The following is a 23,132-nucleotide window of genomic DNA, read 5'->3' as shown; positions in this document are numbered from 1 at the left end:
GCCAGTGTAGCTCTGTAATAAGGAAACTGTCATTTCACCTCCCTCTTTCCTATGAAAGCCACAGGCCATTGTAGTACCACGTGGCATGACCCTGAACTCTGAATGTGTCATAACACGTGTAAACACCAAAAACCACCCTCACCAGTCTGATGACCAAACAGAGAAAACTCCATCAGTTCCAAACACATCTGCACTGTCTTCCTCATCTGTAAAGAAACCTCAGGAAGGATTATGAAACATGATCATCCAAAATTTTCCTGAGCAGTTTCTATTTTTCAGATTTTGTGCCAATTTGTAAATGCAGTCAGTCCAACACTTGAAATAAGACCTGAACCATCAACACAGCGACCATGAATAAATCAGGAAGATGACACTTGAAGATGAGCTGACAGAGTGACTCTGAAGGTGAGGAGCATCCAAAATCATGCAATGTACCACTGACAGACAGAGAGAGGACAAAACATCAAGAGAAGTTAGCTAAACAATTCAATTACATTTTATTTATATATCACAAAACCACAACAGCAGTGGCCTCAAAGCACTTCATATTGTGAGGTAAAGACTCTACAGCAGCGGTCCCCAACCTTTTTTGCGCCACGGACCGGTTTATGCCCAACAATATTTTCACGGACCAGCAATGAGGTGTCGCAGATAAATACAACAAAATAAAACTAGTGCCGGTACCGAAAAAAAGAAGATTTATCATAACACACGTGAAAAGACCCAGGAAAACCGAGTTAACGATAAAAACGATAACAAAATAACGCTGAAAACCGATAAAAACCCTGAAAACCATACATTTCACACCTGAGCCTCAACTCTCGCGGCCCGGTACCAAACGACTCACAGACCGGTACCGGTCCGAGGCCCGGGGGTTGGGGACCGCTGATCTACAGTAATAACAACGATCCACATCTGTGCTTTACCACGCCAACTGTGCAAAACTTTGTAAAGACATCAGGAATAAACAGCAAACACAAGAGATGTATACCGTCAAGAGGAATACACACACAAACAATAGAGAGGCACATTGGAGAACAAAGTGCTTGGTAGCAGTGCAGAAGGTCTGAGTATAGAGTCTGTATGTGAGTGTCCTGAGTGATGATGGTCACTATGATCATGGCTCAGATTGGTGAGGTGGGTGGGCAGGGGAGTGTTTGTTCACAGTCCAGGGGAAGATTGTCCTCATCAGTGAGCAGAATCAGTTTAAGTCAAGATTTTTTTTAATTCAAGTCCCTGTTCATGCTGCTCAGAGTACTAAACACTTGTAAATTGTACATTTGTAAACTTCTTATAAAATATTTTATCTCATGGAGTTGTAAAGTGTTCAGTGACAAATACAGCACAGTGTTTGTACCATTATTAAAATAGAGGAAAAACACATGAGCCATACAGCTGTTTAGCACCAAATAATCACTTTTAGAAAAAAAACAAAATATTTTGCAGCACCTCAAACATTTTTCCAAAAATATTAGTTATTAAAATAGCTCAGAGTTACAGTTTAATAAAAATAATTGCACTTTAGCTGTGTTGTAGTTATATTTTCTCCTGTAGTCATTTACACTTTGGGGATTGAACCATCAACTCAAACTGTAACAGTAACAGCAGACTCAAGAATCAGGTGACATTTCAGTGCAGCTCGTTTCCAGCTTCATCGCTCTGCAGGAGATCCTCACGGGTTTGTTTGTCTCTGATCTTTGTGTTAGAAGCAACGGAGACGACAATAATCAGTAAACGGTACCCCTGACCTGACAAACCACCTGAAAACTGTTCCAGTAAGGTCTTCTGCCTGCTGTGTTCTCCACATGTGATGGCTCAAAAAGGCCTGCCTATCACATGGGGCATTGTTTTGAGGGTCTGCGGCCACCCTCGGTCAGTATTTTGAACCCATTGAGATATGGTTGGCAGCTTCCGCAGGCGATGCCTAACCGTTGTTACGGGGTTTAGTAGGTGGAAAGCCTACAATTTGGTGATCCAACGGTTACGGACTTGATTAATTGTTTTGGTTATCGTAGTCATTTGACAAACCACAGGTTTGTATTTATTGGTTACGGCCCGAGCAGGGCCTCCTCCTGAAGATGACAGTGTGGGCGTGTCCTACACTCTCTTCTCCCTGAGGTGCCACCTTTCTCTTTTACACAGCTGACTCACATCAGTAATTAAAAGTATTTAAGCCCAGGGAAAGGTGAGCTCTGGGCCAGAGTGCCATTTGTGTGGTTGTAGCTGGTGAGCTGTGTGGTTGACGTTTGCACATAGTGCGCTTCGTTTGGTGATTGTTTAGTCTTGCCAGTGTTTGGTGACCAAACCTTTTTCCACTTACTCTTCAGTTAATTGACCAACACTTGAGTTCTGTTTTGTTTCTTTAAATGGTGATAGCAGCTTGTCCGTCTCTTTTAGTTAGTATTAATAGAAACTTTAATAAAGCTCTTTAATCCCTTTTGCCTCCTTTCTCCTTTTTCACACCAGCACTTTTTCTGTGTCAGAGCTTTCTGTCTAACATTTAGACTCCAATAACTGCATCTGAGAGCAACTTAGGGTAAGTATCTGCACTGAAAATATTTAGGATGCAGACTGGAGCAGACGGGGATCAAACCACACAAACCCTCCCATTAGTAGTGAACCTGCTGTCCCACCTTAGCTACAACCACCCCAAAAAGAAAAAACAATGCGGTTGCTACAATCACTGTAATCACTATTGCTGCTATCTGTCCAACACGCCACTTTTCTCTCTCCATGTTCCCTCCAACATCCCTGTTTTCTCTCTCAGTCTTTCCTCCACCCGAGGTATCATTAGTAGTCTGTTCCACCCTGACAATGATGGAGCTCCGCTTGTCTCTCGTTCTCCTCGTTGCAACCAAACACTCATATCTGCCCGTATCATTGAAGGTGACTTCCTTCAGAATCACTGAAACGTCTCCATTCTTCATCTCCGGGTCTCTCAGCTTCACCCGGCCTTTGTAAGACGGATGCTGATATTTTTCATAGGAGCGCTGCTCTCTGTAGTAAAACACGTAGTCTGTCAGCTCAGGTCTGCTCCACTCCAGCAGCTCGATGGGAGCATCTGCAAAACCCCAACACTGGAGAGTGACGTCCTCTCCCTGCTTCACTGTGATCACCTCCTGTGGATCTAAACCACAACAGAACAACAGTCATTAGTGCTTCAGCTCAAAGGAAACTACAGTGAAAAACCCTAAAATGGTCACGTCGAAGCAAAGAGTTTCATATGTGATGAGTGGACACACAGACACATCAAACATGCAGGTGAGACTGAAAACACGCAGATCTGCGGAAAGGGATTTAAACTAAGGTCAAACTTCCAAAAGAGGCTTTTTTGTCAAAACATTTACAGCCGACAAGATTAAAGTTATTTTGAATGAGAGAAGTTGTCATGAGAAATTACAATAAATTATTCCCATAAGGGTCGCTTCATCCACACTGCTTTTGATTTTAAGACATTGATCAACGACAAGTCCTCAAAACTCTGAGACAGATCATCACGTTTCCCTGACAAACCTTTGACCAGCTTCCATCGTCAGACGAAACTCCAAATACGTATCAGAGGATGACTAACGTCCAACTCAGGCCACAAAAACTGAACCCTCGACAGGGGAAAAACACCACCACGCCGAACCTCCTCTGGGAATCCCAGCACAGAGCAGAAATCTGACAGGTGGCACTGGTTACCTGCACGTTTGAATTAATTTTACATTCATGTTCATATATCATCTTCTGATGATGACAAACCAAAACACGCAGATCTGCTGAATTTCGTAAACTTTCTCAAAGTTTACGAAAACATTCGTTTGTCACCGACGATGATGACGAACTGGCGGGTCTGTTACTAACAGCTGAAATCTGCGCTGAGGAGAACAGACACGGTCACATCCATCCTAACTTCAAGCCACTGCTGGCGCAAAATTAATTAAATTAAAAAAAAAAAATACAAAACACACAGACATAAATCAGCCAGGTTATGTTTGTTTACCGTTTGAAAGTGAAGTCCAGATCATCGAAAAGCACACAATCCACGCGAGCGACATTCCTGTAGAAGATCGCGGCGCAATCACCTAATGAAACTGTGGAGTTGTGGCGGATCGATCGATGTACGAGACTAATTACATCGATAGTTTAATGTCCGTTTTCTCTCTTGTGAGCACTGACGCGATGTGATTGAAGAGGAGACCTGTCTGTGTCTGTGTAGGAGGCGCTGCTTTCACAAGTCAGACCTCAGCAACCGCAGTTTGTTCCGCCTCTCCTTTCTTTCATTGTACTGTCTTTATAAATCTTTTTCCTTTGTAAGGCTTGTTTCTTTCCAAAGGTTTCCAAAGGCACAAGCGCGCACGGCAATTTTAACGTGTGCATGAGCTGTTTCCTCTCTTATCTTTGCCGAAGCACTTGTTCACAACACGTGTTCGTGGGGGCAGCGCTCCCTCGCTACTGATGCTGCACGTCCAACACAACAAAGATCGTTTGTGGTACCGGAGTCTTACTCTGGTCAGATTTCAAACCCAAAACAGTTTAACCGTTTTTAGCACAAATTTACTTCTAATGTTTATTAACTACGAACGTATTTATCACAAATATACAGGATATAATATGGTTCAGATTTGCTTGAATATAATGACTCTTCTGTGTTAACTGTGAAGTGGATACTATATGATTACTTTATTTAAACTACAGATAGATGTGCTACAGATTACATCATTATATTATTTCTGTCCTGGGTTTTAACCAGTTTATAATCCTTAGGAAAAATCCCCCCCAAACACTTAAAAGTCATGGAAATTCATTCAGATTTAGTCATTTGATGACAAATCCATCTGATACTCCAAGATGAGCTGATGGAGTTCCTCTGACAGCTGAAGACAGATGCTGGGACCAAACAGGAGGACCCAAAATAATGTAATGTACCACTGACAGACAGACAGAGGACAAAACATCAAGAAATCCTAGCAGTGGCTAGAAAAAGGCCAGATTAAAGGGACAGCACAGAGGCTCTGATCATGGCAGAGAAGAACAGGACCTCAGATCATCATCAGATTATAGATGCAAGAGTCTACCACAGCCAACAGGATTTTTGTTTATTACAAACTCTAATTTTAATAATGTGATCAACTTAACTGTAAAAAAAGAGTTTGTCATGTACCAAGAGGTCACACATCCAGGCATCCACTGACAATTCAGGAACCAACCACATCAAACTGGGAATGCTGGCTTGCATCTTAAACTCCCGTCTTTCATAATGTGAGAGTTAGAGGACACAGAGTAAAGTCTTTAACATCAGATCTGGAAGGAAAAACTGTGAGGCGACTCATAGAAACAAAAAGGCAAACAATTCAATTTAATTTTGTTTACCAGAGTTTTCGGTCTATAAGACGCACTTAAAATCCTTTAATAGTCTCAAAAATTGACAGTGCGCCTTATGTATAAATTCTGGTTGTGCTTACTGACCTCAAACCAATTTTATGTGGTACACTCAAAAATCTGTCAAAATGTTTTAGTACGACAGCTTGATGGATTGTTGGAGCATTACGGCTACCGTAGTCAGGAGTCTCGGAGAGTAACGCCCACTGTGCTTCAACATAATATTATTCTCTGTGTATAAGGACCCCAAAATGACACCTGTTAAATGGGCTGATTCTTATATAGCGCTTTTCTACTCTCCCAGAGTACTCAAAGCGCTCTATACAACACACCTCATTCACCCATTCATACAAGCACTTCCAAACACAAGTGCAACTAATAAACATTCACACACATTCACACTCCGATGAACGCATCGGAGGGCAATTTTGGGGTTAGTATCTTGCCCAAGGATATTTGGCATGCAGACTGGGGAGAGAATTCAACACGTGAATGAGTTGAATAACGTTTGACTTATCTTACTGTTTAGTTTCAACTTATGTATGAAAATAGACTGATATTGCACCTTATGGTCAGAAAAATACGATATATAGCACCAAATCACAACAACGGTTGCATCAACGCATTTTATATTGTAAGGTAAAGACTCTACAGTAATAACAACAATCCACATCTGTGCTTTAGCGCTTTCTGCTTCATATCATAGAATAGAATAGCCTTTAGTAAAACGTGTAAAATAGAAATACCTTATAAAGGCATCCTCTCCTTCCAACTCTCTGTACTACTAAGAATCTGAGGTAAACATCATCTGCAGCAGTTTGAATCGTTTAAACCACCTTACTGTGCTTTCAGTGTCTGCAAACTGATCTGGAGCATAAATGAGATTCAAAGAAACAGTCTAGAGAAATAGTTTATTAATCCCAGAGGAAAGTATGTGATGACAGTTGCTCCAATAAATAAGAACAGTAACAAACAAGGTAAAGTGTCATATTCAGTAATACAAAATATCACAAAATAGCTCTTATATATAAATGTCCCAATATATATCACACCAAACTGAAGTATAAATACATTTTAAATGGAGCTGTCCCTCTTACTCACAGTTGTTTTCTCTGTAGAGGATGTGCAGATATTTAAGACGCACAACTACTGCAGTGTGAACTTGTGCTTTTAAATGGAGGGATTGAAAAAGAAGGAATCAGAAGAGCCGCATGTCTCCTCCTCTGCTCACATCTCTGCTGGGAGGATCTAGGACATCAGGACAGGGTATTACTTGAGTTAGACACATGCAATTGATGCATTTCAGTGAATAAAAGTAAAAACAAATTAACAAATTTCCCACCTGTGGGACTAATAAAGGTCATCTTTATCTTTATCTTTATACTAAAGAAATAGTGACCAAGAAATAATCAGCCTACATCTACATCAAGACCTGCTTTTGCTTTGCTTCAACATTTTGTTTCAGTGGATCTTCTGCCTGTGTATTAATGTTTCAGAGATGAAACGCCCATTTCCTGTTGTAGACAAAAAGCGGAACAGGACTGTGGTCATCTTTCATGAATGCTGTGGAAACAAGCCGACTCCCCCACCTGGAAATGAACTGTCTCCACATGTCTCTGATTCCAGTCTGTCCCTGGAGAGTGACCCAGTGGTTCATTAAGATCAACTCAAATTATACACTTCCAGAAAAGAAAGTAATGCAAGCACAGCAAACATCTGCTTAAAAAGCTATTTGTGTTCACATCTGGAATACACTTTATTGTTACGCAGCATTTCGCCTTCATGTCAAAGTTTAAGACAATCAGGAATCTTATCCACCCACAGCACTGGATACAAATAAAAACAAGAGGAGTCAAATATGAGCAGGTTTATTCTCTATTTTTGTGATTTCTGTTTCAACTGAAGTATTTTGTTGTTATAAAACCAACAACTTTGAAGTATTTGTATCAGTCATTTTAATCAAATGGTCCCAGATCACACAAAATGGATTAATTGATTCTACAATTAAATATGTTTTTTAAAAAGAGCTTCAAGCATTTGCTGACCTTGTCCAAAAACAAAAATTTCTGTTCCACACAGAAGTGTGGTGAAATGAGGACTGAAATGAGGCAGAGTCAAACATGAACAAGTGCACAAATGTGAACAGTCTGAAGTCGATTAGATATTCATTTTCATCCAGTTCTCCAGTTCAAGTTAGTGAGGGTGATGGAGGAACCTATACAATCCTCCAAAACTGGGGCACAATTTGGCTTAACTGCAGCTTTAAAAAGAGTAAAGGGGTGAAAAGGTTCAGCAAAACCTTCAGCAGGCTCCATGGATCAATTATTGGATTGCTATTATTGTGTCACACTACAGTGAAGAAAGAAAACAGAACTGGGCACTTAGAAAGTTGTGGTTCACTTCAACAGCCTTCACTTATTAGGCAAATGTGAACCACAACACTCAAGAGACAGAAATCCTGTGGGCGTCGTGTCAAAGGGCATCTAGCATGAAAAAAAGTGGAAGTTTCCACTGTGGTAAAATAGTGAGCAGCTGAAAGTAACTGTGACGGCAGAAGGTTTGTGTTGATCAGCGGTGACATCAGAACCAAAGACAAATGACACTCAGGTTTGAGTTGGAAAAAACATCAGAGGAAAATAACTTCCACAGACACTGTTGGATCGATCGGGCTGTAGATCGATGCAGAATAAACAAACAGTTCTGGTTTCACTTTGTGTTCATGAGGAGGAAAGTTGGGGTGATGAACCACAGGTGTGCTTGATGCTGATGCAGAACCGTGGAGAGGTAAAGGTGGAAGAGCCAAAGACAAAGAACAAAGGAGGAACACGAAGAAAGGAAAGTGATGAAAACAGACAAGTGAAACTGTATAAACACCCGTCCTCTCTTTCCTCCCTCAGGCCTGTCAGGGACACGACCCTGACCTCTCAGTGATGTCACAGCCAAACAGAGAAGGCACCATCAGTTACAAAAGCATCGGCACCATTCTTCCTCATTTTTAGATAAAGCTACGGATGGAATAAAAAAATAAAACACAACAAGATCCATCATCCTCCTCCTGAGGAATTTTTATTTTTCATATTTTGTGCCATTTTTAAAAATACAGCAACAACACTGGGAATAAGACCTGAGCCATCAGGACAGCATCCATGAATAAATCAGGAAGATGATACTCCAAGATGAGGTGACAGAGTGACTCTGAACATGAGACCAAACAGGAACATCCAAAATCATGCAGTCTACCACTGACACACAGGCAGAGGACAAAACGAAGAAATCTTACTAGTGTCTAGAAAATGGCCATCTTAAAGCACAGCACAGAGGCCCTGAGCACCAGATCTATAGAAGCCAACATGACCCTGCTGCCTTTGCTCAAAAGCAGCTCAAATTCCTGTAAAAAGCCTGAGATGAGTGACATCATCTAAACTGTATGTCAGATTCCTAATGTTTTAGTTTTTATATCATATCATGTTCATCACAGTGAGGAGCTTTGTCTTTGTGTTTTTCTTACTATAGAGCATTAAATAAGTGTGATCTCACTTTGGCTTAACCATTACTTTCCTTCCTGCCCCCCCGATTCATGTGAAAGCTTAATGCTTCCTACAATCACTCCATTTTCTACAGCCTCCTGTCACAGCTGAACACTCGCCAAGTCCTCCTCATTTTTCCGTCTACATGTGAGTGAAAGAGCATGTTTACATTGTTATTATTTAATGGTATTTCTGTGGAAAATGTTTTATGTTTTTTAAATGGTAATGTTACATTTGTACATTTCACTTGGTTATCATTGAATCCACATGTTTCTGTGCTGCAGAGAAATCATGCAGTATGTGGTGTTAACATGATAATATGAGACAGTGACTCACAGGTGATCAGAGGAATGCGGGAATTTTAGTTTTAGGCACACTGACTCTTTGATGTAGCCAAGGTTTTTATTTATTTATTTATTTATTTATTTCTACTTTAACTTTCCTTCACTAGAAAATGTTGTTACAATAACCTGTGATCTACATTTTTATTTGAAGTTTAATTTTTATTGTGTACTTAAAGCAACAGCTTGATAAAGTTAATATTATTACAAAAAGGCTTTTGTTTGGAATGTTTTACAGCATAGTAACAATGGATTCATTAAAGTGATTTCCTCTGACACAGTGAGGCCCGTGACCTCAAACTATTTAAAGTATTTTTCTCGTCAGTGCTTTGCCACTTTCCCGAAAAATAACAGCTGTGGGGGGTTTCTTCCCTTTCTAGTCGGCCTACTGTTAATATAGATTCACTCTGTGGTCACAGCTACTGTTATCTGATTTGGATTGTGAAGATTTCTAAGCAAAGGCACACACAAGCTGTGTGTGTGTGTGTGTGTGTGTGTGTATTTTCAGCAGCAACAGTTAGCTGATACTATTTTGTTTTTTAATTCTCTACAGCACGCATCCAATAATATCATTATAGTGTCCTTTTAGCCACACAGACAAAACCTGATTTAGTGACAGCCCTAAATCACAGATACTCAGTGCTCATGATTGTTTTAGTTTGCATCATCACTTTAACTTTTTCTCAGGTGAGACATTTAAATTTAAGTATTTTTCTCGTCAGTGCTTTGCCAACTTCCCCGAAAAATAACAGCTGTGGGGGATTTCTTGCCTTTCTAGTCGGCCTACTGTTAATATAGATTCACTCTGTGGTCACAGCTAATGTTATCTGATTTGCATTTGGATTGTGGTCACATATTTGCATTTGTGGGAAGAATTTAAAGATTTCTAAGCAAAGACACACACAAGCATGCGTGTGTGTGTGTGTGTGTGTGTGTATGTGTGTGTGTGTGTGTGTGTGTGTATGTGTGTGTGTGTGTGTGTGTGTGTGTGTGTGTGTTTGTGTGTGTACTTTCAGCTGCAAGCAGTGTATCAGTGGTAGATGGATGATTAATTTACTAAAAGAACCCACGCAGGCACAGAGAGGATATGCAAACTGCACATGCCTCAGCTAGTGAATTCAAACCCAGGATCTTCTTTCTATTTGACAACTGAACTAACCACTCCACCACCAAGCCACATCAAACATCCTTTAAACTTTTCTACTGGCAGATTTCCATAATCTTCCCAAAGTTTTACTTAAATGAGGTTTGGGATTATTGAAAAATGGGGCTGTGACAGTGTGCTGGTTGTAAGTAGCAAATATAAGCCTGTCCAGAATGATTGTAATGCACTAACCAACAACACTAATCCAACTATAATTTGGGGTGTGCAGTATTTCTGGATTCTTTTCTTTTTCTTTTAGTGCAAGACGAGAAAGAAGTGGAGGTTGGAGAGGATGCAACTCTCGATTGTCAGGGTCCCCATGAAGGCAACATCTTACGGGTAGCATGGACCAAGAGTGACCTGAAAGCAGACGATTACGTCTTTTTCTTCCGGGAAGATCGTCTTTACAAAACATACCAGCATGAATTATTCAAAGGTCGAGTGGAGCTGGAAGACCCAAACATGAAAAATGGAAAAATGTCCATCATTCTGCAGAACACCACCGTTAACGACACTGGAACATATGAGTGCCACATCTCATATGAAACAGACCACAGCCAGAGATCTGAGATGAAGCAGGAAACCAAGCTGAAAGTTACACCTGCAGGTGAGGTGAAGCCTCGAGTGTGTCCTCTTTATCAGTTTGTCCCTCGATGAGCAAGACTAGCAGGTTAAATCAAGAGTAAGAATTCGCTCTTCCTGCTTTCATCCAGTTTATTAGTGATGCCCTGGCTTCAGGTATATATTGTTATGATTATTAAACTTAAGTAAAATATCAATTTCCAACAATGCCAAGATATGTGCATCTATCCACTTTCCTCCTGTTCTGCTACTACTGTGTGAATCACAGCTAAGCAGACAGACAGCTCTTTGACCAGTGACAGGTGTGTTGTCTACTTTATTAAGACGGCCCTTCAAAAAGCAAATAGTAAAACTAACAGACATCATCAAACATATACCTCAGCCTCAGGGTTGATGCACTTCTGGTATCAATTTCAATATCCTACATCACCTGACAGGATTTTTTTTTTTCATTTGACCTCTGACCTTAAGGTTGATATCCCTGAGATTTATACTTGTCTGAGATTTTTAGTAGCTACACCTATGGTATCAGCTACTTCCTTCTCGAGTTAGTGCATTCACAAAGTTGTCAGAAAACTTGATCTCTGACCTTGTCCTTGAGGTCAAGGTCACTGACATTCAAACTCATCATAGATCCCCACCTTTTAGTATCTGCACCTATGGCATTGATTTTTAATTCCACTTCCTTCTCAAGTTATCACATTCACAAACTTGAGTGTCCACAACAATCCTCCATGAACGTTTTACAGCTGAGTGATAAAAATTAAACAAGGTGCAATGAGACCTGAAGTTACATAGTCGCCTGTTTCTTAAAATTAACTTCCATAAAAATCACAATTGTTTGTGAAGTACCAAAAAATAATAATTGAAAACATGTCAACTGTTCAAAATACTCACGGGCAGTGTTTTCCACAAAGTCATAAATAAGGATGGAGTTGGGTTCATTCATGACTCTTAAACCATCACGAGCGCACATGCGAGAAATATTTCCTGCTTCTGACTCTACTAAGCCCTGATTGGTTATCACAGTGCAACCTATGAACAGACAAAGCAATAGCGCCACCTGCTAGTGAGATTTAACCCAGCCCACTTCCACTTATCAAATTCAAGGTCAGAGGGCTAGAGATGGGTACAGCCTGGACAGGTTACCAGTCGGACACAAAACCATCAACACCAGTTTAGACTCACCAGTTAACATAACCTGTACATGTTTTCAACTGTGGGAGGAAGCTGCCAAGAACCTACGGCCCCAGCCGGCTGGCCACCACTGTGTTAACCTGAGTGCTTTAACATGAGTGTTACCCTGAAAGTAATCACAGCGAGAACAAAAGAGATAAGCTGACAGAGTAAGCATCGTCAGAGCTTTTCAGTCACTTTGTGGTCACTCTGAAACTCTGTGTGTGGCAGACTATGTACAGAAGATCATTTAACCAGTTCAGGCCACAGTAGATTTATTTATTTGAGTATTGATGAGGTTTTCAGTGAGAATCAGGAAACAGCCTTACAGTGAAGCTGGTTGCTGTTCTGTTCTTCACTCATCACACACGACACACTTCACACCTGTTTCTCTCCTGCAGTTCAAAGAAAAGGAGCCAGGAAGGATGCAGACAAGAAGGATGGATCTGTTGGACTTTTAGTTGGCTATCAGTTTCCAGCCTGCATCTCATTGTTGCTGCTGTTGGGATTTTGGTGTACAGAAAAAAGAAGGCAACTGGAATATTTTGCACTTCTAAAGGGTGAAAAAAATGCTGCTGTATTCATGTGAGACATCGACAAGAAGCTTGGCAGTATCACACACGGTGGCGCAACATTCATGACAAACATTTCAATCAGCCGGCAGCAGGTGGAAACATTCACAGAGGGGATGACCCGGCTCTTGGAAGAAAATCAGATAAGCTTATATTGAGCTCCAGGCATATAACATGAAGGGTGAGACGGTCTATTCAGGCTCACCTAAATATCTGGAGAACACCATAAAAAACATCAGCTTCCATCGTGCCCATTTTCTGGGAGGGAAGTGTCTGGACCAAAGTGACAAATTGTGAGTCAAAATTGAACATCTTGAACAGAAAGAGGTAAGGAGCCTTGACGGGGAGCTGAGACAAGCAGACTTCAGCGTCAACAACCAGTTTACAAGGAGATCCTAGAGAGGAGCAAGGTCCTGTTCCTGATCTGTCCTGAGCTGTCATCAGGTCAGGTGATCTGTGTCGACACAAACACTTCTTTCTGATTTGTCCTTTTCACTTTCCTTTTCCACTGACTTAACTGACATGTCTACATGAAAAGTTACTGCTGGTCCCTTAAGGCCTATTGGAGCGGGAACGCTCCGTTTTTACCATAAATATTTATAAAGCCTGGTAGCTCAATAATTCTTTTTTGCATATGAAACTGGAGGAATTGTACTTACATCGTATGCATTCAGCGTGTCTGAGGTTACAGTTTCCCTCCACATGACTTTGCAAAGCCTGCTCTTTCATGTTGTTTTTACTGTTTTTTTCTTTCTCTGGTTGATGATGTTGTTTTTAGGTCACTTTGAAATGTCTGTTTTACCTCCCTGATGTTGTTTTTCATGTCTTTTCTCTTTCTGCATTCAGCAAATGATTCCATCAATACTGTGATTTACCACACACACATTGGTGTATTGTGATGATTGGTGTAGTTGTGCGTTTTCATATTTTCTTTCTCTTCCAGGTGTTGTTTGATTTTTCTTGTAAGTGTTTTTTCTTTACAGGTGCAGCAGTTATCGATCGATTGTGCTTTTCTACTTCAGCTCTGTCTGTTTATTGTCTTTTCCTTTTTCTTTCTCTTTTTTTTCTGACTGTCAGCTTTGAGGTTGTCATCTTACACATGCACTGTCATAATGTAAATAATGGATTTGAACTGATTAAATGTCCTGCATGTGAAAACAGAAGTTTTCCTCAAACTAGATGTCATTGTGTGTGTGTGTGTGTCTGTGTCTGTGTGTGTTGCTGCCAAGTCAGTCATTAAAAGCTAACTAGAGTCTGATTAAATGTGCTGGTTTCAAGATTTACATGAATGTTTTGCACATATTTGCTTTTGTTTCTCCCCTCTCCTCCAGACTGCATTTGACCTCAAACAAACACTGGTTACACGCAACTGTTTCCAGTTGACCTGGCCTTCTTTTCCACTGACATCTTCTTCTGAGTTATAGGTGCTGAATCGTCTCCACACGCTCTTTTATCTTAATTTCTGCTGCAACATTTAGATAGTAGGGTCAAAATGAAAGCATGAATCCATCCTGCTTTCCACAAACAGTTCAGCCTGTGGTGTGACGGTGTGGAGGATTTCCTTGACAAACACAATGAGTATCATTTAAACATCACAGCCGACCTGAGTGTTATTGTTGGGTAGATAGCTTGGACTGGGAGGACTGTAAGGGGCTAGCTCAGATTTGCAGCTACCACTCCCCGGAGTGTCGGCCAGAACACTGCTCAAGGCCCGGATGAATGTTCAGAAGGGAGACAATGAAGACACCGAGGATAGTGCAGACTCTTGTATTGACTTCACTCAGTTGAAGGTACCAAGGACTGTCAGAGGAGCAGGTATTGCATACAGGTTTAGGTGCGTGGGTATGTGTGTGTGTGTGGTCTCTGAAAGGAACAGAAAGAAAATACTACATTACTAAAGTGTTCACATCAATAACTCCAGAGTACATCAACATAAACACTGGTGGGAAATAAACTAACATCCCTTTTAATACCATAGGCCATATATTACCCACGACTCACGTATCCGGTTGTTCAGTCTGACGTCACTAGCCGTGTCTGGGCCTAAACTCCGCTGCAGGTCTATATATCAAACGATCACTGTGGCATTACTGAGAGTTGAAAAACTGTCTAAAGTCTTTCATCTTTAATAAAATGATCAGTGTTCTGCTCTACCAGGTGTAACAATTGAGTTTAACATCCAGGCATCCATGAAAATGGAATTTATGACATTTAACGGCGTTAGAAGTTAGCAGGAAGTTAGCTCGCTAGCTTCTATCTAAATACAATATAGCATGTCCTGACTGCGGGGTTTTGGAAAAAAATTCAAACGTACAGCTCTGTTATCACTTCCAACATAAATGAAGACAGAAAACTAAACAGCAGTGACGTTTGTAGGGTTACTGAAGTTTGGCTAGCTGGTATATAATGATGTGCTACGTGACCGCTAGCGACACAGCTATGTTAGCATAACATAAACAAGCTAACTTTTTTTCCACTCGATAAAAGTTAACGTGAGTGTTCTCGGCGGTCAGGAACAAATGTAATCGCATGGCAGGATGCTGTAAAAGGACTAAACTTCAGCCAGGTGAACAAGTAAGATAATCCATCCACAATACGAGGTTAGTCATTCATATACTGCTACATGGGCTGTGCTGTAGTTACATCGTAAGGTTTTAAAAACTGAGCTTAAATAAATGATTAGCAGTAATAAAAGCCGAGGGAGGTCAACAGTGATCACTGACTGTTTTAGGAGCTTTTTGAGATTAAATAGAAGAAAATACAAAACATTAAACATGTTAACAACACAAAAGCCATATTAAACGCAGACTACTTTAGGCCCGGAAGTAGGATTCGTCACGTCATCACTGAACAACCAGATAGACCCACTGAGAGAGCTAACCCAGTACACAGTTATACCCAACCACACGGCAGGAGAGTTAGCTTAGCTTAGCTTAGCACCCGCTAGCGGCACAGACAGAAACATTTCCCCCCTGACCTCAGTTACAGTCCCAAACACATCTTATCATCACATCCTCACACATCACAAACTTACGTTGCTCATTAACGCACACTTCTCACGGAATGACCAATTCTCTGCTGCTAACCTGGAGCAGAAACGCTCAGGTGCCTTGCCCACGTTTCTCCCTGCCCACAGTCTCTCTCATACAAAGCGGTGGGGTGACCTCTACTGGCCACTCTAAGAAACTACAGGTGAAACTACCAACTGAACAGAATAAAACCGTAACTACGGGGCCTTTTGCACAGTTATTGCCAACCATGTCCGTCTCTTTATGACTGCTGTGTACCTTCTGATGGCCACTTCCAGCAGGTTAACACACTAAGTATTTCAAACTGGTTTCTTTAAGATGATAATGAGTTCACTGCACTCAAATAGCCCACACTCCACAGTCACCAGATCGTAATCTAATAGAGCACCCTTGGGCCATTGTGGAAGCGAGTGATGGACCAAAAATTGCAGAGAAATGTTTCCAGCACCTTGTTGAATCTCTGCCACGAAGAATTAAAGCAGTACGAAGGTAAAAAAAAAACCAAAAAGGGTCCAACCCAATACTAGGAAGGTGTACCTAATAAAGTGGCCAGTGAGTGTATATTACTTTAATTAAATCAAAAATGTGAACACATATTTGAGTTTGGATTTTGGTGACACTCTCTGTTGGTGAAAACAGGTGGGAAGAAAACTTCTTTTTACAGCAAAAAATAAAAAATCTTAAACTTCCGAGCAAACACCGAGTGCGCTACGACGTAATGGGAAATTCACAGACAAACTCGTGGATTCTTCAACTGACCGCTGCGGCACACCTGCACCAGGGTAAACCTCCACCTGCTATACAGGTGAAAATAGAGCAACAGGACCGCTGAGTCTTTGATTTTATTTATTTTCTGCTGTGTTTCACTTGCATTTATTTGAAAGAGTGAGTGTAAACACAAAAAAATATTTTATTTTATGTGCTGGAATGTGCAGAAAATAGGTTTAAATGTTAAACAAATTTCTTCCAGTCAGAGAATGTTGCATATAATTTAATTTTTGCTTGATGCATAAAGTTAAAAGATTAAAATTAATAAAATAAATTTAAAAGAACTTTTCCATTTGATTACATTTAATATTATTGATTTTGCAGAAAAAGTAGAATTGGGCAGAAAGATCTATCGCTTTATTACCTATTCAGGTTGTAAATTGGGTTTTTAAAAAGTAACTAAGTAACTAAGTAATTAATTACTGAAAATAAGCAATAAGCAATCAGTAAAGTAACAGGATTACTTTTGGGGGGAAGTAATCAATAATTAGTTCTACTTACTTTTTTCAAGTAACTTGACCAAAACTGTATATAACTGTACTACTCTTCTGCGGCACTAATATTACAGGAAATTAACATGGTTGTTCTGTGAAAGAGGTTAAATATATCCACCAGGTGTGATAATGCACATGTAAGTAGGAGGCCCAGGTCCTTAACTTTCCTGAAATGGCACACTCACACAGTCTGTTCTGAAACCACTGAAAGAAGTTCCTGCTGCTTCCAGTCTGTGGCTGAGGTCAAGCTATTTTTACTCTTTGTGGATTCCCCTAACTCTCTCTCTCTGACCACAGTGATTTACATTTTCCATCAGACTTCTGTCTGAAAACCATGAACACAAAAGAAAAACTAAAAGTGAGATCAAAGGTTACTGACCCTGTAAAAAAGCTCACTGCTGTAGCGTTAACAGCATAGCACCACCCTTAGAAGTAAACTATAAATAACATGAAACTTACTGACATCATTAAAACATTGCATTGCATCCATACTGTAGTCAAATAATATTTATAATTGTTTTGAACTGAAGCTCGGTCTAAAATATGGCTCGCAGTGACAGTTTGACAGCTTCTGTTTGTCAGAGCTGTCGAGTGACTTGAGGACAGAAGAGGAAGATGCACATGATTAACCACAGAGCCGTCAGTCATGGAAAACTTCAAACCAACATGTCAGGATGTTTACAGCTACAAAACTACTAAATTATTAACCTAATCAAACTACAAATAGATTACACAGGTGAACAGAACAATACAAATTATATTTACTGTCGTACCGACACTTATGTAAAACTTATTTCTTTCCTTACTTGTCTTATTAACCCTGCAGGGAAACTTTCATCAGAAACAGGAAACTGGATGACCTCAGAGCTGTTGTTGACAATTACATGTGGGGGAAAAGCACTAAAAATAGTACTATAAAAATAATAACTACAATGTGCTCATTAATTAAATTATTTCTATATCTACACTATTTAAATATTTAAAGTTGCTAAATATTTAAATAGTAATGATATAACAATATTCGAAGTACCTAAAGTACTTTGATCATTTCTATATCTATACTTGCTTTACTCTGCGGTGAACAAGACCACGTCACATGATACAGTCATGGTTTCATGCTCTCCTTCAGCGGTTTCAGTTTGACAGATTTCTTCTTTTTTATGTTTCTGTGATGAACGATGAACAGTGATGAACGGTCAGTTCAGGAATCCTTTCAACAAAAGACTTTAATTGGCAAATAAGTTTAAAATTAGTTTTGGCACGAGGGCTTGATGTGAGCTTGAAAATCTTATTTAAAAAAAAAAAAAGTCCCTGTAAGTCATGTGACTGTCCGTCACTCATAAATCTCCTTGAAGGAAACACCCACTTAAAGTGGGCGTTGTGGGTGTCATAGCCTCATAGCCTGTTCAGCTTCTCTGTTAACAACCTGATCTGGGATCTGTAGAGCAATGAGAGATGTGTTCAGGAACATCTGCGATGCTCTTCTGGATTCTGCTGTTTGCCTGCCTTCTGTTGTTCGTGTGTACAGGTGAGATTTTACTCTGCTATTAAAGCAGCGGCCTCGTGTCCCTGTGACTGTGCTCTTAAACTCATTCACCTTTACTGTCACTGTAAACACGTACAACAAAATTAAGAGTTTGAAAGTCTTGACTTTGTCAGTGTTACAGTCATGTGACCTCGAGAGTCTGAAGCAGATGAAACCAGAAACTGCTAGAATGAAAGTGTGAAAGCAAAAACATTGCTCATAATCTGAAACTTTGGCCACGCCTAATAAAAGCCAGGTAGATGTGTCAGTGGTGTTCAATAAGAAATAAAGGTAATGTTGCTTTTTACATTTTAAAAGTTGAAAAAATTATTTAAAAATTCTTTAAAATAATTTGAAAAAGTATGCAGAGACAAAGTGCCTCAAAACTGGCTGAAAGTCTGGATTTTTGCCTTGTATGCATCTTGTCTGTTTCCCTTAGTTACTCCTGGCGTTCATACTAAACAGTCAGTGTTTCTTCAGATCCTACAGAGGTTAACATGGAGCCTGGAAAAGACGTCATTCTTCAGTGTCATCATCCAGCAGATTCAGAGATTGCCGTGTTGGAGTGGCGCCGACCTGAGTTTGAGTCCAACAAGTACGTGTTCTTCTTCCGAAATGGGCGCTCGTATGAAAACGACCAGCACGAGTCCTTTAAAGGCCGAGTGGAGCTGAAAGAGCCGACCATGAAGGATGGAGACATTTCTGTAACTCTAAAGAACCTCAGCATCAGTGATGCAGGAACATACCAGTGTCGGATTTTATTCAGCAAAAGCACTGATGAGCTTAAGTGCTTCATCAAGCTCAACATCACAGCATCAGGTGAGTCTGCTTGTTAGGATTGTTGATAGAGGTGGAATTTATCTAACAGCCACTCAGCCTAATTGTACCACAGTGCTACAAAGTCCCCAGTGAAACCTGCACCTGCTGTCCTACATAACCTTAAATAACACAAAAGGTTATTAGGATGAGTAGAGCATCACCAGATGATCTCATCTCTGATTCTTGTGCTTTCAAACTCACTTCTAACTCACTAACTTCCTGCTGAGCTGAGGCACATTTGGAAAAGGATATCAACAAATACAAAAAAATTCAGCTTGGTTGATTTTTTTCTGCTCATGTGCCCCAAAGCCTCTAAATGAGCTGTTGATATGTTTCAAAGTGTTACAATACTAAATTAATAACGACACAACTGTTACATCGGTCCTCACATTGTGTCTGCTCTGCAGGTGTCATGGATGAAGAGGACATACAGATGTGGAGAGACAAGGACAGAGGGGATGAGGACAGGTCTCCTTCAAATATAGATGATGTGTCTGTGTGTGCTGTGTTACTTTTTATTGTCATAGTTATTCTTGTTTTTCTAATGTACATAAGACAAAGGAACAAAGCAAAGTATCCCCCTACTTAAGTACATCATTAGTCATTTGTGGATACAAATTCTTCTTTGGTTTTACAAACGTGAACAATGTGCCATCACTGAAAGTTAGAAATGCTCCATTGAACAAAACTAAAGAGCAGCCAATGTTTGAAGTGTTGTAGAAGTTGGGAAATAATTGTGTCCTGCCTGGTATTATAAACACGTTAGCACAATGAAGCTGGAGGATGAGTGCTAACAAGTGTCCCCAATGGGTGGAAACAAATGCATCATGTGGCAGGAAGAATCTACCACTCAAAATTCTATCCAGTTAATACTTTCTTTTAAATACGTTTGCTGTAAATACATAAAATAAATGTTTTGTTTGATTTTGTTTTTAAGGTGTGCTGTTTACCTGTTTCTGAATTTAGACACTGTTAGTCAAGTCTCTGGTTAACAACTCTTTCAATAGATATAAATAATAACAATAGTAATAATATTATAATGTAGTAATAATATATTAAACATTTAAATCACATTTTTCAGTAAGCCTTGATTCTTCTTGTGTGAAGTCTGATAAGGTGGCCTGAAAGTGGGAGGGCAGGAGTTTAAGTCTTTCTTTGGCTGTCACACTTGTTTATATGTTATCTTTGCCAGATAATGATGCAGATTCATCAGGTTTTCAAGAAATCTGGTTAAACATTACACATTTTGTCGTGATCCCAAGTTTCAAGAGGATACCAGAAACTTCTATAAACATAACCCAACAGTTCACAAAGATAGCAGTTTCATTGACTTCTGCAACACACTACATTTTATATTGTAAATACATAATACATCTTAAATTGCACTAAAATAAAGAGTGTGCACATCTTACATTTTAGTTCCACCTTAAAGCAATGATTTCCCATATAATTTAATCACAGTGATCTGATATCGTGAGCTGAGTCTCTGAAGCTCAGAAGTGATGCTCAGTGGTGACCGCCACGATGTCATCGAAGTTCTTAGCTGATCTGATAATAATAATAATAATAATAATAATAATAACTTTATTTATAAAGCGCTTTTGAGTGCTGAACAGCTATTTGAAACTAAAAAGATGAATAAATAAAAAGGGATAAATAGCAGTACAAGTAAAAACACACTACAAGTTAAAAACAGTAAGAATTTAAAAACTAAAAGACAAAGACTTAAGACATGTAAGATGTGAACAGATGCCTGCCTAATATTTTGAGGGAGGTTGTTCCACAAGGATAGGGCACGAAAAGAAAAAAGCACGCAATTAGACTTTTTTACGTTGAATTGACCACAGTATGTAATCAAGGTAATTTAGACTGTTACCTTTGGCTCTGTGTCGATACAAAGACACCACGAGGAGAGTGGAGATGAAGTATGGAGTGAAAACGACTAGGCAGAAGAAAACTCTCAACACAAGGTCGGCTGGATTGGCTGAAGCTGGGGTGGGGTTGTAGAGGTGAAGAGTGAGCCTGCGGTTATAGGTTTACCTGCATAGAGAATCTCACATGTTCAGGTTAATATGTGGATGAAAAAAGAGGTTTAATCAGAGTGAAGCTCCTCACCTGTGACAGTGATCCAGCTGGATGGAGACTCTCCATGACCGCTGATGTCGCACTTGTAGAGGCCTTCATCAGACCTGGAAACATGCTGGATGGTCATGTGACCTGTAGGCCGCTTCCTGATGAGGGAGCCATCTTTATAGAAAGCAGCTGGGAGGTTGGAGGGAGTGGTCTTTGTTTTACAGAGCAGAGTGACGTCATCTCCCTCCATCACAGGGAGGACAGGACTCTGCAGGATCACTGATCCACCTCAACACAGAGACAAACTACAGCATTTCATCCATTTACACACAGCTTCATCAACACTAACTCCACACACTCAGCTTACCAGTGACTGTCAGGTTAACCATGTTACTGATGGGACCCTCTCTGGACTCACACCAGTAAACTCCACTGTCCCATGAGAGGACACCGCTGATGTTACAGGAAGAACCAGCTGGCTTTCCCCACTTGTCACACTCAGCTCTGGTGTCTCTGCTTGTGTTTCTCCTCAGAGTCCATCCAGCAGAGCTGTCGTCCTCCTCACAGCTCAGAGACACAGACTGCCCTTCAAACAGCTGAGAGCTGCTCGAACTCACAGTCAGATGAGCTTTGAGGAGGATATACATCAAGTACACAAACTAAATGTTCTTGTTGTCAATAACAATCACTCAATAAGTGTCAGATAATCTGCGTCTCTGGTTAACATCAAATACTGGATGATTTAGTGCAACTGAAGCTATAATAAGGTCATACATTACCACACCCAGTGATAAATTACTGTAATGATTATCACATCATGCTACTGCAAAGCATAAAGAATTACTTTATGTGTCGTTTATGTCATGTTTAAACTGTGACAGAAGAAGGTTACTGACCTTGGTTTGTTGAGCAGCTCAGTAGTGAGATTAGAACTAAAGAGAAATGACACTCAGGTTGATTTGAGTTTGATATTTACCAAAGAAAACAGGTAACCACCAGACTGTGGTGAGTTACACACTGATGCAGAACAAGCACAGTCATGAGGAAATTTGGATGTATATTAAGCATTTGTACTCCATATCTTTTACTTTAGTTAGTTGTTGTTTTAAAGATTGTTGAGTACCTCTTGACCCTCTTTCTTCTTCTCGTTCCCCCCGATGAAAACTGATCTAATCCCCCTCTGATTCTACACCAACCTGGATGTTTGTGGTGGAGAATCAACAAATTTTCATACATAATCATTACAGTGTACTTACAGAGCAACCACAGCACAGATGTGTTCTTCATCCTACTCTCGGTGATATCAACACTTTAACCGTTCACAGTCACTTAAAGTCAAACCCTCCTCTGTGACAGGATGCCAGAGTTGTGGTTTTCAGCTAAAGCACAGGTTTCTCTGTTTTACTGGAATAAAGCAAAGAATAAAGTTTTAAAATGCTAAACCTAAACAGCAGGATGGAGAGAAATGAAATCTACATCCAACCTAAAGGGGAACACTGGTACCATTAAGCACACACTGTGGGTGTGGGACTGAAGTCAGTCAGGAAACCACAGACAGAAGTAAATACATGAAAACATCAGTACCTGAGATGCCTTCAATGACAGTCCCTTTTTTGAGATTTGAGGACAAACTTTTCTTATGTAATCTGAAATAATCTCAACAGTAACTATCAATGATGTTGTATTTTATTTTATTTTTTTTTATCTTAAGCAGCGAT

At 40.0% G+C, this 23,132-nt stretch overlaps 2 protein-coding genes and 1 long non-coding RNA gene across 4 annotated transcripts in view; 1 reads left to right on the top strand and 2 right to left on the bottom strand.

Annotated features, from left to right (window-relative positions):
* Positions 1 to 20,332, top strand: part of LOC109201365 (myelin-oligodendrocyte glycoprotein-like) — a 29,584-nt gene extending 9,252 nt beyond the window's left edge. The window contains exons 1-3 of one of the 2 annotated variants that reach the window (XM_019357028.2): positions 18,303 to 18,525; positions 19,003 to 19,341; positions 19,749 to 20,332. In XM_019357028.2, coding sequence (XP_019212573.1) covers positions 18,453 to 18,525; positions 19,003 to 19,341; positions 19,749 to 19,930 — 594 coding nt within the window. In that variant the 5' untranslated portion in view covers positions 18,303 to 18,452 and the 3' untranslated portion in view covers positions 19,931 to 20,332. Of the gene's footprint in view, positions 1 to 18,302; positions 18,526 to 19,002; positions 19,342 to 19,748 lie in introns of those variants that run through there. The other variant, XM_025905830.1, reaches the window with a different exon arrangement.
* Positions 1,243 to 4,434, bottom strand: LOC100697304 (butyrophilin subfamily 1 member A1). Its single transcript, XM_005463508.4, has 2 exons — positions 3,986 to 4,434; positions 1,243 to 3,127 (listed from the first exon to the last, which is right to left on the bottom strand). The coding sequence occupies exons 1-2, from the start codon at positions 4,038 to 4,040 to the stop codon at positions 2,610 to 2,612; spliced, it is 573 nt and encodes a 190-aa protein (XP_005463565.1). The 5' UTR covers positions 4,041 to 4,434; the 3' UTR covers positions 1,243 to 2,609.
* On the bottom strand, positions 6,318 to 15,841 carry LOC112846355 (uncharacterized). Its single transcript, XR_003219292.1, has 3 exons — positions 15,741 to 15,841; positions 14,310 to 14,569; positions 6,318 to 6,612 (listed from the first exon to the last, which is right to left on the bottom strand). It is a non-coding gene; the product is annotated as an uncharacterized LOC112846355 (long non-coding RNA).
* Positions 20,333 to 23,132: the final 2,800 nt, after the last annotated feature.

The sequence above is a fragment of the Oreochromis niloticus genome, linkage group LG3 (assembly GCF_001858045.2).
Source record: "Oreochromis niloticus isolate F11D_XX linkage group LG3, O_niloticus_UMD_NMBU, whole genome shotgun sequence".
NCBI lineage: Eukaryota > Metazoa > Chordata > Actinopteri > Cichliformes > Cichlidae > Oreochromis > Oreochromis niloticus.
The sequence above is the reverse complement of the archived record's forward strand: the minus strand, read 5'-3'. Positions and strand labels throughout refer to the sequence as shown.

What these genes read in the sequence shown, in the direction of transcription:
- LOC100697304 (XM_005463508.4), bottom strand. Translation starts at nt 4,040, where the DNA reads ATGTCGCTCGCGTGGATTGTGTGCTTTTCGATGATCTGGACTTCACTT. An exon ending in CTGGACTTCACTTTCAAACG is followed by an intron (nt 3,128 to 3,985) that starts GTAAACAAACAT and finishes GTTGTGGTTTAG; the next exon opens with ATCCACAGGAGGTGATCACA.